At 37.3% G+C, this 15,227-nt stretch overlaps 1 protein-coding gene across 1 annotated transcript in view; it reads left to right on the top strand.

Annotated features, from left to right (window-relative positions):
• Positions 1 to 15,227, top strand: part of MMS22L (MMS22 like, DNA repair protein) — an 88,973-nt gene that overhangs the window by 68,845 nt on the left and 4,901 nt on the right. The window contains exons 17-22 of the mRNA XM_083858456.1: positions 536 to 678; positions 1,450 to 1,592; positions 1,745 to 1,904; positions 4,830 to 4,999; positions 11,706 to 11,917; positions 14,190 to 14,356. Coding sequence (XP_083714582.1) covers positions 536 to 678; positions 1,450 to 1,592; positions 1,745 to 1,904; positions 4,830 to 4,999; positions 11,706 to 11,917; positions 14,190 to 14,356 — 995 coding nt within the window. The remainder of the gene's footprint in view (positions 1 to 535; positions 679 to 1,449; positions 1,593 to 1,744; positions 1,905 to 4,829; positions 5,000 to 11,705; positions 11,918 to 14,189; positions 14,357 to 15,227) is intronic.

The raw sequence follows: 15,227 nt of genomic DNA on the forward strand, positions 1-15,227 counted from the left end.
AAGTATATATAGCAAGTTTGTGTGTGAATGGATATACTTGTATGTATACATACGTAAATGAATATTTCTATAAATATACTGCCAAGTACAGCAGTTTTCTTTGTCTCCAAGATGGCCTTTTATGTTTCCCTTTTGAATCTGTTTTGAATATGGCAGATCTTTATTTGCTAAAGCAGACCTTCTCTTCTCCATCCTTAATGTAGTTAGAACTAAGCAGACTTTAGAGTAGTGTGGTACACCTGGGCTGGCTTTGTATGAAAAGCTGGAGCAGCGTGAGCAGTGTCAATATGAAGTTCCACGCTGATTCAGATAAACGATTTCCAGCACTGTACATTGTCAGTTTAGATAATACAGTCAAATCATCCGTTGTTACAGTAAGGCATTTCCCATTGTGTGAATTTTCCTCCCTCTGTTTTTTGTAGTCAAATCATATGTACATGTGTATATGTGAATCTACAGCCTAATGACACAGTCACCTTTCTGCCTACTTTTATTAGATCTCTCTACCTTTTTTCTTCCTCTCCCACCTACGCAGTTCACTGTGTGAAGCTTTTTCTAGCATGGGCTATACATCCTACGAGGCTTTGACAGTACGTTCGTGGTTTCGCTGCGTTTTGCAAATGTTCCTCGATCAACCAAGTGGTGCCTTGGCCAAGACAGATGCTGAGAGAACAGTTGGTAAGTGCTCACATTTCCCTCATGTTTGCAGTAACGGGGCTATATTGCAAAGCTGGCAAACATTTTCAGCTAATTACAAAATGTATTTTTGTTTGTATTCTTTTACTTTTACCTAATTACAAAATGTGTTTCTTTACACTGCTTGTGCTACTTATTGATAGTTTGCCTGCTCTGCATATGACAAATTTATCACAAACAAAGATAAAAGAGCTTGTTTCCTTGGAAGCAAAGAATAAAAACTTGCTCCCAAGGAGACAAGTTATTTTTCCCCCATGGAGAAACTGCTCTAAAAAAAGTGAAAATCTGAAGTAAATAGTCAGAAATCATGCTGTGAATGGCCTAAATGAAAAAATAAAAAAGGGAGGGGTGGGGGAATCTAGCTGCAATTAATTTTCCCCTTTACACTGGATATTTTGCTTTCTTAGAGCAATATTTCATCCCTTCTTCTAAAACCACTGCAATTTTCATTATCTGTAGAACATGTCTTCCAGTCACTATTTCTCATACACATTTGCAGATTTCTAAAAAAAAAAAAGAAATCCGTCAATTTGGTTATCCATACTTAAAACTCTTTATTCTCTTACAAATTATATCAGAAAAAGAACTGGTTTGGACTTGTGTCTTATTGTCTGGAGAGATGCAGTTGGTTGCCAAATAGTTGGGTTTTAGATATTTTAAAGTAATCTTTCACTTTATCATTTTGGAACTAAATTAAACCTAAAAGCATAACTGTGTACTGTATTTACTGATGTGCTCTCTTGTTATAATCAGGAAAAGCCTACATGGAGCAGCTGACTGAAATGACAAGACTGATTTTTAAACTCTCAGAAGTAGAAAACATTCTTTTAAAGGCTAATGTCGGACAGTCAGTTTTCAAGCAAGACCCAAAAAATGCTCTTGTCCAGTTCATTAAGGTACTGTGCATCTACTCTGTGTTGGTTTCATAGAACAATTTCTATGAAAAGAGACTGTGTATCAGATTTAGAGTGCTGAAAAAGAAATTACTCACAAGAGTCTCATGAGAGACTTGGTAAGCTGATTTATTTCAACGTTTTTGTTTTGTCAGGCTGTTGGTAGAACTTACAGTGGTCTTCAGACACTTCCTGAGAAATCTGCCATGGTAGCAAAGACTCTGGAGTATTTGGGTGATGTGTTAAAGTACGTAAAACCCTATCTGAAGGCAAAAGGACCTCCAGAAGGTCTGCAGCTTACATATTGGATTATAGGTAATTATTTTGTACCTCTTTTCTTTTAGGAAATAGTTTTAAAGAATTAGTAAAATAAACTTATAATACTTTTTCCCTTCTAAACTGTCTGTATATATTTTTTCCTATACTATTTAATGTTTGAAAAAAAGAAAGTCACCAAGGTGCTGTAGTTAGATTTTTTCCAGATTTTCTCTAGATCCTGATGTCTTGTGGTTTTTGTTTGTGGGGTGTTTTTTATTACCTCTGCAAGTCAATATGTTCAAAAGAAAGTTGTTTTCACATCTTTCATTACTGAAAGCCACCTGTTTTACTTAAACAAACTCAGAAACAGTGACAAGAGTTGGTTTCTGGCTATTTAGCTGCAGTGAGGATTGTCATAAGTCATAGCAGTTCCTGAAGCTACAGCAATTTATACCCACTGTGGATCTGCTCTTCCCATCTCTTCCCAGAGAAGGTCATGAGATCTTTGTTTGATGTCTCTTATTGTTTCCTTCCTCTGCCCACTCATTTTAAACAGAAGTGATGAGCTCTGAATTCTTCCTGTAGAACATAAAAGTAGGTGTACACCCTTCTGAAAGAATTCCAAGTTTTGAACCATGGAGATTGAGACAACTTGCAGCTTTGGTGTTAGGTGTGGGGCATAGCCTGACTCACCAAAGAAAACACTGTAGTAATCACTTATTTGAATGGATTTCTTCAATACTGTATAGTTAAGGTGGAAGTGCAGCCAAGGAGTCATAGAATTCAGCAAGCTGTAGGCAGATTTTGGTAGGGCCAATGTGGAGGGGTAAGATAGTTTAAAACTATGGTTTTAGCGTGTTTAGGAAAAGGTTTTTCACCCAGAGGGTGGCTGGGCACTGGCACAGGCTCCTCGGGGAAGTGGTCACAGCACCAGCCTGACAGAGTTTAAGAAGAGTTTGGACAATGCTCAGCACCTGATGTGACTTTTGGTGGGTGGCCTGTGCAGGGCTGGGAGTTGGACTTGGTGATCCTTGTGGGTCCCTTTCAACTGAAGCTATTTTGTGATAGCAGTATTATGACAGGCTACATGGTATGTAGTGGAGTTGTGTTAGTGGCCAAATTGGCTCAGATATGTACTTCGCTTCTTTTTTGGAACTGTTTCTCTGCCATGCACTCTGTACTTTACTAAAATTAAATTCTAGCATTTATTCATTAAGTGTGGAACTACTGATAGGGTGGAAAGAGTGCTTTAATTATCAATGAATGTGCCAGTCTGATCCACTTACCTTTAAAAACAAGGTGAACCTTATGTATCTTAAAACAGAGGTGATGATTTGCATGCACATGCAGATTACATCATTATTCTAAGGAGCACAGGGAAAGCATGACCAAGATGTGGAAGGTGCATCAAATGTATTGGAATTAGAGTTTTGTAAAATACTGAGTTGTTTTATTGTGACATCAACATACTTTGATACACAAGATGTATATCTAATTAAACAATTTTAGATACCCAGATGTGGATTGGAGCCTTGGAAAGTAATTTTAGATTAAGTATATTTCTTTTTAGATTGTTATTGTCCTTTTGGTTCTTTGCAGTAGGAAACAATTAATCTTCAGTCATCTGTTGTGTGCAAGAAAATGTCCTTTCTTTTTATTTAAGAAAACATAAAGAAAGTTTAAAAAAAATTAAGTGTATTTCGATCACTGCTTCACATTCTGTGGGCTTGTTAAATTATACGGACAAAGCACAAAACTAAACCAATCTAAACACCTCCTGTCTGTAGTCAGATTGTGCCTTGTACTGTCCCATACATCACAGCAGTGATAATAGAAGGAGTACTTTTAGCTGGAATGGCCATGTTTCTTTCAAAGCAGGAAGCTAAGACAACATTATTAGAAGTATTGTTAGGTGATCGTTCTCTTTCTCTATGATTGATCATTGTGTTTTCTTTCACTCCACAAGATTAATGTTGTTTTGCATTGTTTTTAGAGATGATAATGAATGACTTTTGTAGATTAATAATATCTTGTAACACCCTACTTTTGATTTTCCATTATTTTCAAAGTCTTAAGCATGTTTCTTTGGGATTTTCTTGTATTTTCAACCCAGCAAACTTTTTCTTGCCACTAATAAAATGTAAAGTTGAAAATGTCCACATAAGAATCTTGTTTTATTTAATGTGTGTTTTGAGTATTAACAATTCTGAGTATGGAATTAGTTTTTCAAGAAAAATTACACCTCGCCTGCAATAAAGATGTTTCTCAGAGCTGGGGTATTTATGCATCAACTTCTTTTTTATTTGTTTTTCCCCAAGTCAAAAGAACAATCTTAAAACTGGCTTTTTGTTGAGTAAGTGATACGTTATTGTGCGGAAAACAAGAAAGATGTTCTCTGAGGCTCTCAGTTCATGAAGACAAAGACCTGGCAAGACTCCTAGTTTAATGGAGTTAGCTTCTTAATCTGCTGAAATTAAATGCAATTTGAAGGATATTTAATGTTCTGCTGACATTAAATGGCTGTGTGAGTAGTTGCTGATGTGGTGTTAGATAAATGCAAAGGAAGGGCAAAGGCAGCACTTCTCTGCAAAAGGGATGAATGCACACAGCAAGTAAATGTTTAAGTGCATGTGTGCTGATTGCAGTAGGGTTATGGTCAAGTTTTCTGCAGGGATCTAAGAGACTCGTCCTTTCTTTAGTATTGCTGTACTTTCCTAAAGCATCTTCACTTGCCTAAAACCTTCTAACTGTAATGTGTTGAATCAATTTAGTATTTTATTTTGATCAACTGTGAATGGACTTCTGAGTTGTTTTGAGTGGGATTTTTTAACGGATGCCATGGAATGAGTATGTAGGAGTGAGACAGTTCAGTTGCTTTTGCTACTCTCAGATTACCTAATTTAACATAATTGCTTCTTTAGGCTTTCATAATTTTTTCCTAACTGTAAATTGGTTTGGGATTTTTAAAATTTTTTTCAACAGGATGTCTGGTCAAGTTCTGTGCAGCGATACTGGCGACTTCCAAGGCGCAGCAACTTTTGTTTCGCATTGTGGATTGCTTACTGCTGCCACACTCTGTGCTCCAGCAGGACAAGGAGCTGCCCGTGGCTTTACTGTCTGCCATTCAGGAAAGCCTGCCTCTTTACCTCCAGGTAAATATCTCAGCTCTATTATCAGCATACAAATGAATCTTCAGGAAGAGATTAATATTGCAGAGGATGTTTTCTTTCTCCCTAGCCAGAACAAACATTGATTGAATTTACCAAAGCAATAAGAGAAGTTTCTTCTTATAGAAGTGGAAGGAAAATTGCCACCCCTTTGGCTTTCCTCATTGCAGGCAGCTATGCTGTGGTACACTCCAGAGCTTCTGGTCCCATCACTGCATATGGAAAACCTTTAGCCCAACCTGCTGGTTACACTGGTCTCCAGTAAGAGATTTCTCAAGCAGTGCATCAAGTAATTGTAATATGCAGTGAGAAAATTAAGATGACAGAGCAAACAAATATTTTAAATCATCCTTGATTTAAAAACTGTAAGCTAACTGTAAGATAGTTATAGATACCCTTTTTTTTTGTTGCTCTTAGGAGCAAAAGAAAATCCTTGGTGTATTATGCCACTGGTTTGGCTTAATACTTGGAGAATGTGTTTTGCTAAATCTGGTTCCTGCTGCTTTTGATTACATGACTAAAGCCTTCTTCCCCATTATTTCTCCTACTCTTCCCTCAGTTACTCTGTCACTCTTGAAACTCTGTAAGGCTTGTTGACGCTGTAGAAAGAGACTAATTTCTGCTGGTGAGAAAGAGAAAAGACTGTATTTTGAAAATAAATAAGTTGACATGTTTTCCTTGTAAATCTTTGTGTCTTTTTGCTTACCATTTTCCCTTCTCTCTTAGTCTTCATTTTGATTGCAGGTTTAACCCACTACTTTGCAGGATTGTATTGTGAAACAATGCAGTGGTGACATTGTAAACATCACTTGAATTTATTATTTTTAAATGCAGTTCATTGTGAGTGAAGGCATGTCATATGGAAGTGAATATGGTTATGTAATGCTTTGCACAGTATGTTTTGCTTTATTGCTCTGTAGGTATTTTCAGAAGCTGTGTACATGTAGGGCCATCTGGACAATGGTATTAGCATGGAGTGTGAGTGTCTGTTTGTTAATTTGGCCTTTCAGTTGTACAGCCAGTTTCTCTGGAGCCTGCACAGACAGATGCAGTCTTCAGATGAAACCAATTCAGTAGGTTTTGAAGTCTTCTGTGTTGTGTACCCTTGTTTCCTGTTCTATTTGCTAGATTCTGACTTTCAGACCTCACTTTTGTACACTTCATCAGTCTGCTGCATTGTCCATGTGCTTTCCAGCTATGTTAGATGATCTTTTTGACCAAATATTTTATTTTAGACAAACAATGCTTCTAAAAAACAAGTAATTCTTTAATTTGATAAACAGTTTCATGGAGAAAAGAGGAAAAATTGTGAGTTATTTTTCCTGTTTCAAATGAGACTTTTGTATTTTATTAATAGTTTGTATTTACACAAGGTTCAAATATTTTTAAGTGTTTCAAAATGCTTCATTTATTCAAAAATACTTCCTTCTCTTTTATGTACAGAAGTGGAAAAATTCCGATTTAGAATCAACTCAAAACAAAAATATTTCCAGGTCAGTTTAAAAACAACAACAAAAAAAATCCTCTTCTTGAGACCATTTGAGATCTAATGGATTCTAGGCACCCTCTGGCATCTCAGGTTATTTTTCACAGTTGGCTTAAGGCTGTATTTAGTCCCTTTCACCACCACATGCATTCCCTTTTAATTTGCTTTGATGATTTGGTGAATAGCAATTTGTGACTTGAATCAAATAGTAACTAGCCTCACAAAACAAACAAAACCCAAATGAACATATCAGAAAAGTGATAAAACAGTATATGTGGGAGGGAAGATGGAGAAACAGAATTCTTTGAGAATAACCTCACCTTGTCTAACCTAAACTGCAGGTGAAGTTTGTGATGAGGCCCCTCTTGGGTAGCTGCCCCGTGCCTGGTGCTCATTTGTGGAGGTAGAGCACTGGTTTTTTAGTGCAGGAGCCTGAATTCACCTTACTGTTAGACAAACATTGTTCTGCAGATCTGTCCCTGTTAATACTCCAGCTTACAACTTAATCCTTTGGTAGTTACATGAAAATAAAGAAACAGGAATTTGGAGACCATGCAAAGCATCTTATACATGCAAGTTCTTTATTTATAGTCCAAGTATAAAAGCCCTTGAGTGGAATTTCTACTCAGCAGCCTTTCCTTTTTTTTTTTCTTCTTCTTTAGTCTTCTGAAAAATTTCAGGCTCCATCTCTTTTTTTTTTTTTTTTTTTTTTTTTTTTAATTTTTTTTTTTTTTTTTTTTTCCTTCAGTTCTACAATGTGGGCTTCTTGTGCTTTGCTTAAAAAAACTACTTCAGATCTCAGGAAACATTTTAGTTTTGCTAGCAATGACCTGAATAAACTTCTCTTTCTCCAGAGTTTTTAACAACTACTCTTAATATGGTTTACTTGATCCTTTTTGCGGGTTTTAAAGGGGTTTGAAGTCAGTCCTAGTAGCAGTTTATTTTACATATCCACTGATGCAGCAATTTTATAAAATCCTATAGAATTCCTGAATATTTTCATCTTTTAGGACAACAGATTAAGCTTCTTCTCTCCACACAATGTAGTTTATTACTGCACAATTCATCAGAACCAGTGCCTTTATCTCACCATTCTTCACCACCCCAAATCTACAAATTTATTTGTTTAATTTTATACCGGCACACATAATTGTTAAAGGCACTAATTAAGACTGGATGTTGCATTTCTCTCTCCTCAGTTCATATTGACTGTGTTTACTTGTTTTGTTTGTGCTTATATAGAACTTTGGGCTATACCCCTGCCTTTTGACAGTTTTTGGGCAGCTGGTCTGGTCTCTATTGTACAGAGAGCTTATCAAGAAGTTTTTTTCAAACTCAGTCACTGATTCCACCTTTTCAAAATAGCTTAGCTCTAGCAACTTTTAAAGTAACTTTCTGGGTTTTTTAATCTTGCCTAAAGTGTTACTGTCTGGGTACTATTTCTTTCGCTGCATATACATTTTGATAATATTTGATGACCTAAGAAAGATTTTTGAGATATAATAAAAAATTTGCCCTCAGAATTGTTTGAATGACTGGCTTTGGAAAGTAAAGCACAAAGAATGTAAATGAACAACCATTTTACAATTATATGGGCCTGTTCCTAATTATGAGATAGTGAGACATGTAAAATTCAACCGTAGGTATTTCACTACTGCAAAAAGAAGTTGAGTTGATTTATGTAGATTGTTAAAATGTACCACAGAAAGTTTCAGAACAATACGCTTGTTGATGGATCTCTTGAAGAATGATTTGGAGGAATTTTAGTAAACATTTAACAGTAATATGGGAAAGAGCTGAAGCAGTGTAAGAAACTTGTTTTGGGAAGAAATATTAGTTTAAATATATCTTGCAGAATACAGTGTGGGTGCATGGAATAAGCACTGTATACATAATGATAGGGAAGGTAAGACACCCTGCTTGATGTATCAGTGTTAATCTTGTCCCAATACAGAAGATTTGTTGTTTTCTATCTAAATACTAAGAATGGCAAAAGAGCTTCATTCTGAGTAGTGCTTAGCACATACACTTCCCAGTGATTTTAATGACTCTGTGCTGGCTCAGCATTTGTCAGAGATCAGACCTTAAAAGCCCTCCCATGAGCCGCATCTGTGGTCTGATATTTGAGCAAGCTTATTAATACATTTTGTGAATTATAATATGTATTTAATAAAAATTGTACAACATTAATTGGTGGACAGCAGATTTATTCCAACAGCAGGACTTACAGTATAAGTCATCATTAGGTAGCTTGGCATTTCTGCAGTGAGTAGTTCCAGTAATCCACACTAATCGGTTCTTTGCTCTCCACAGGTGATTTACAGATATACAGATAAATCAGAAGAGGCAGCTCTGGCCACAAAAGGTTCCTGCAGTGAACACACACAGGAATCGGTTGCCTTTCTGCTAAAATGAAGAGCAGATGATGTCATGCTTCTCTGCTCCCCTTAAAATGTTCTTTTTTTTAATCTTAACTTCAGAAGATGGCTTAAGAACATAGTTAAGGAAAACAAAGCAACTCTAACAACCCTTTAAAGTCCATCTGCTTTGTAGAGTTTGTCCTGGAGTTCTGATGTGATTGATTTCAAATCTCAGGTCCAGAACTGCAGTCCAGTTGCATGTGTGTTTCTTTTTTCTCTAATTTGAACAGTAGCTTCCATTGTCTCTCTTAATTACAGGTGGGATTTAAAAGAAGAAATTTCTGTGTGATTACCTTGCAATCACGTCCTTGGCCAGCACTGCCTAGAATGTTTTGCTATTGTAGCTGGAAATTGCAGCTACTGTGCAGTGTTGGTGATTTATGCCCTGTGCCACTTGGTTTTGTCAGACCTTGTGCAAGTCTGTGTTCTCTGCACTTTGTAAGGAGAAGGAGGATTCCAAAATAAAGAACAGTATTGACCTGAACTCATTAGGCCTTTTTGTCCAAGAGAGAAATCCAAGTTCTTTTCTAAGTTTTTGGGATACAGTTTCCAAATCAATTCATTTCAACCCAAAAAAATAAAATGCTTTTGTTTTCAGGATCAAGATAGGTTTGTTGGTTCACTTTCAAATGAAATTATTAGACCTGCAAAAATTAGTCAGCATTCCTTCAGATATCTAAATTCTAATATTCTTTTTATTGCAGCTATTTTATAACTCTAGGATCATTCTTAAAACAGTAACTCTTACTAGTTAATAACACATCTTCTCTTCTTGATACTGTGTATCATTTGTTGATCCTCAGTTTGAAGAACTGTCTCATTTTAGCAACTGTAATTGTTAGTTCTTCAGAGGTGCTGCATTCTTCATGTATTCCTGCAGGTATCCTCTGTAAGGTTGTGATGTTCTTTGTGTCCTTCTTATCAGATAAATTAATACACTTTGTCATAGATGTTTGGGTTCTTTTAGTCTTAAAACAGTCTAGGATCTTAAGAGTGCCAGTTCTGGTATTTGGGTTATGGAATACATTCTGTCTCTTTGTATGAGCTTTACTACAGAAAGCACAGGAACTCTTCTTTATGCCTGCTGCAATATCTTACTGAAAACATCAATCACTTAAGTTTACACACTAAATAGTCTGTCATCTCTAACTGTCTCTCTGAGTCTGCTACTTGCCAAGAAGTAGCAGACTTCTTTTTTTAAGAATTCTGATACAGCAGCAGCTGCTTTTTCTGACAATAATTTACTCTATGTACACAAAAAGAGGAGAAAATCTGATGTTTTACTCAAAGCCTCAGTTCAGAAAGTGTGTTTTTTATCATCAAGACTTGCCAGAATTATCAAGGAACCCAAGAAGTATACAAGGTGAGATCATTAATCCAAATCTGCATTCAAGAAAGCCATCAACAGCAACTCCTCAAGCACCTCATTTCTTGAAATCTCATGTTTCCTGTGGAACCAAAAGTGGGAACTCCCCATTTCAAGACCCTCAGCTATGCCTCAGCCTGCTTTTTTTTTCCTGAATGTTCTGTCACATTCACACAGACAGGTATAGATGAAAATTTTAGGGGAGAGACCTCTATGCAAAAAGCAACAGAAATACACTTTTTCCATAGCTGGGGAACAAAAGCTGCTTGACTTGATCTGTTCATTCTTATATTAGGAGCATTAGTTTACCTCAGCAATCATAAATATTCAGACAGATACTCCTACCAAAACTGGAGGCTGGATTGCAATGCTAATGGAAGTTTGAAGTACTGTTGAAATTGCTGTCTAGGGAACTCTGTGCTTGACCTTGTTTTACACCATTATTGTTGTTGGACAAAACTATTGTGAAAACTGAGCTCTCAAGAGACTTCTGGTTGTGCTACTGACTGTGACCCTGGAGATAGGAGATCACAGGACCTTTTTATTTTTTTCTTAGTGATTTGTTCTTCTTCCTCTCAGTAATCAGAGGAGGGGGAAGGAAACAAATCTTAACTTTCTCTTATGGGAACCTATTCCTGGAAGAATACTACTTTTTTTCAGGGATGGACCATATATATGTTCTATAATTACAGGTAGAGTTCAGATAAGCACTTTCTGGGCAAGTACTTTCATTATGGATTTTTCTCTGGATCAATACAGCTTATATTGGATAAATCACAGTGGTTTTAGCCTTATCTTAAACAGAATTTAAAACCTCCTCTAAATCCCTTATAAATGGTGCCTAATTTACCCTAATTTCTTCATACTATGACCAAATCTTTTCTTGTTGGAGCTCAATTCTAAGTGTTCATTTTTCTGCTGTATCACTTATACAAAAAATTCACGTGATCTATTACAAGCAGATGAGGTATTTATTCTTTCTGTCCCTTCTTAAATCTTAACTGACTAACATACTTTGTTAGACCAGGTACAGGATTAAAAACAGAAATGAGAAGTTTTTGGGTGCAGCAGCTTTCTCAGGTCTGAAGTGCCATGGTTTTATTTTGAATTTGAAGGAGAGCTTGCATGTCCCAAAACTTATCTTCTAATATATTAGTCTAGTGAAAGATTTTTTTTCTCTCCTTTACAAGCCTTCCCTGCCTTTGTCTTCATTTGCAGATCATCATATCTGCAAGGTAAGGTAAGGGCCAGTGGAATATAAACAGATCACTGATGCTTATTTGTCAGGCATAGTTACTGTGTGGGCAGCAGTTTACACAGGATGTAGCGAGTGTTTAGCCTACAGTTGTTAAAGATGTATTCAACTTTATTAGTAAAAAATTTATTCAATTCTTCACTTCGTAAAATTTTCTTCTACAGGGCCTCTCCTTCATATGCTGTCAGTCCCAGACACAGGGTGCCTATTTAAATCAACTCCTTGGGAGCATTATTCGACATTATTTTGGACGATTTCTCCCTTCCTCCCCGACTGTGGCTGGTGCTGGACAGCATCCTCTGCTCACTGCTTTGGGCAGCTCCATCACGGACCCTCAGCTGCTCCGTCTCCGCAAGACAACTTTGCATGTCATAAGGTAAGGACCAGTGCAGTATAAAACACTTAGGTTACAGATCCAGATTTCACAAATTGCTCAGGAGCTCAGGCTTTGCTTTCCTCCCAGCCGATGGTGAGGCTCTTGGAAGAGCCTGGGAGTTGCTGGGCAGGGCGCAAAGGAAGGACAGTGTTTATATATCAGGAGAGTAAAACTGGAAAGATTTGTGAGAGAGTAATTAAGGATAAAGGTCCTAGGCTACAACAAAAAATATTGCAGGAGACCACATGAAAAGCAAGTAATTTTCTAGAAAAATTACACTCCAATAAACAAAATCGTGTGTGTCGCAGGATGTATTTAGGGGCACAGAGTTGTGGTGTTACAGTTCCCTGTGCATGTGGGGCCTTGTTGCTCTCTAGGCGTGAGGGCATACATGGGTGTGCCAGCTGCCCAGGGGACATGGAAAACTGCAGGTGTGGGAAGAGGAAGACAGAGAGGCAGGGAGACAGCATTTATTCACTGTGCTGTCACCACTCGCACAATGTTAATAGCAGCTACAAATCTGTGTTCCTGCTGCTGAGAGGCTGGCACTTGATTTTATGTACTGCAGAATAGTGAACAATCTGTACGTTTTGTCCATGTGGGGAAAGGATTTAGACCCCCTCCAATACAGGCTTATATGCACAGTAATTGGATCTTTATTTGTTAAAGAGTGGGTATACATGTTGATCAGAAAAAGAATGTCAGTGTTGATCTTGGGTAAATATGACTGGAAATCCTGAAAGAAAAGCCTGTGTTATCACATATAAAGGGAGTGAATTAAGATGTCACAATCTTAGTTCTAACATGTTTTTGGATACCCAAACTTTATAAGATGACAAAGTTATTTTTGAATGTGTGCATGCACGTGTGAACATGAGGACTGAGAGTGAAAAGTTCTTAAGGTGTAATGGCACTTGGTGATTTTTAAGTTGTGAAACATTCCTTAGTGATCTGGAAAGAAATGTGTTAGAACTGAGCAGCACTCTGGTTTGCAAACTGCTGGGTGGTCATGAGGCAGTCATGGGATCTGTACACAAATAGGTGCAGTTTCCTTGCTGCTTTGCTGTATAAAAGCAGTGAATGTGCTGCTGCTGCAGAGAGGAAAGAGAACCACACCATCAGGATTGTATTATCCAGGTCACAGAGCTGTTGTAGTGGAAGAACACACACACAAAAAAAAAAAGTTGTGGGAAACTTTCAGAGTAATTAATGAGACAAAAGATTTCAGAGTTGCTAATATTAAAGTAAGACCACATGATACAAGAACTGTGGGTGTCACAGCTTTCATTTGCCAAGTCACAGCAGTGCAATGAAGTATGCAGAGCTCTGAAAGTGATGTTTCATTTGAAAGTTGTAGAAGCACCCTTTACTGAGTTTTTAATAAGGATGCTGGTTTTTAATTGATGCATTGCTCAGTCAACATATGTGCCTTGTTTGAGTAGATAACAGTACCTAATATTAAATATCTTAAAAGGTTTTTTTGAAGGTTCTGGGAGTCCTCTTGCTGACTGATGAATAAATGCTGTGTTCTCTTTCACCTTGTGAAACTTACTGTCTTCAGATTCCATTAATTTGTGGTGCCAAACCAACAGTAGTTCATGTTCTTGTATTCTTTTGTGGAAAATGAACAAATCAAGGTGTTAAAATTGGAACACTCCGTGTGTGATGATAAAATTTACTCTTGTTGCAGATTGACAGGTTGCCTTTTATCCTTGTGCCAGATTTTATATTGGAGATGTTTGTGTTAATTCAGACAGAACAAAATCAGTCACTGGCTGTCCTGTTAAAACATACCATTGACGAAAATCAAATAACAGTACCAGTGTAACAGCAGAGCTGTTACAAGTATGATTATGAGTTTGCAAAAGCATATAAAGCTAAATAATGTAATTAAATAACAGCTGTATTATGCATGTTGGTTTAGGATTTTAGAATCTTGATTCCTTCATGTATTCAATTATATTATGAAGCTACCTTTGTATTTAGCTTTTAATAATCACACTTGGGTTTTTAACTGTAATTATGATGGCGCTTATTTCTCACTCCTCTCTGAACAGAAGTCAGAAGATATCACTGTGCTCTGACAAACTGGGAATCATTGCTATGACTAAGACAAATAGAAGCCATTATTTGAGCCTAGATAAAGATAGAAATCTATGTAATAGGCCTCCTGCTGAAATATCACAGTTATTTTAAGGTATATGGTGTTTGCATTGCATGGGGAAAAAAACCCAAATCATAGACTTTGTTCTGGCTTGCTTTGTCTTCCCAGAGAAAACTACCTGCAGTTCAAAGGTCATGCTCCACCTCCTCGCTTGGCCTCTGTTCTTGCTTTCATTCTGGAAGTACTTCAGAGAAGCCAGAGCACTGAACTGTGTGACATTGACTTGGTTCTCCCAGCCGTGTTGAAATGCTTGGTACTGGTTAATGAGCTGCAAGGTGAGCTGTTTGTTTGCTTTAAGTACATCTCTCCACACCTGCAAGATTTCTGCACTGCTGAGCATCTTTCATCCCAGTATTTAAGACTCTCAGATGAGGTGAATAAAACAATCTGGCCAGCTAAACTAGGCAAGGCCTTTTTTCATTAACTGGTCTGGGACTTCTGTCTCTCAGGCAGAGAAATCCTGCCTCATTTAACCCTCTAATGAACTAATCAGCTTCTCAGGAATCTGAAAGCATTTCCTTTTTCCCCATCCTTCCCATATAATCTCCACCATTAGCAATTGTGGAACTTTTCTTCCACCTAACGTTTTGAAACCAACTAAGACTAGTGTATGTTCTCCCCATAGAGGCATTATAAATTGATTAAAAGTAGTATGTTGCTCTCTGAAGGTATCTTTGAGTCTTCTTTCTTCTTTTAGCATGGTTTGTTTTGTAGCAAGAACATCATTATTTTTAGCTTCTTAAAGAATGAAACACTCTCTTCATCCCACCATGGTATAACAAACATACCTGTGCTCAAAATTTCCATTTCTTGCTGCTGGAGTGTCATTAAGCAAAATTTGGATTCACCTCTGACTTCTCCCATTAATTTGCTCTAATAAGGTACTGTTTGCCTATAATAGTTTCAAGGACAAGATATGCTTAGGAAATTGGCTCAGTCATCACCAGTTTTCTTCCCCCTTTTGCCTTCACAGGCATATCTGCTAAAAGCTGAGTACCCCACATTGCAGTGTGCCGGGGAATGAGCTGGAAGTCCTGTGCTCTTGTAGCCACCAGCTCCCTGCCTGCCTGGACAGGGCTCTGCCACACCCTTCTAGAAAAGTCCTTGCAGCCCAGTTCCACTTTTATAAAGGAAGAGCCATATCTT

Source organism: Zosterops lateralis, assembly GCF_965231275.1.
Source record: "Zosterops lateralis genome assembly, chromosome: 3".
Taxonomy (NCBI): domain Eukaryota; kingdom Metazoa; phylum Chordata; class Aves; order Passeriformes; family Zosteropidae; genus Zosterops; species Zosterops lateralis.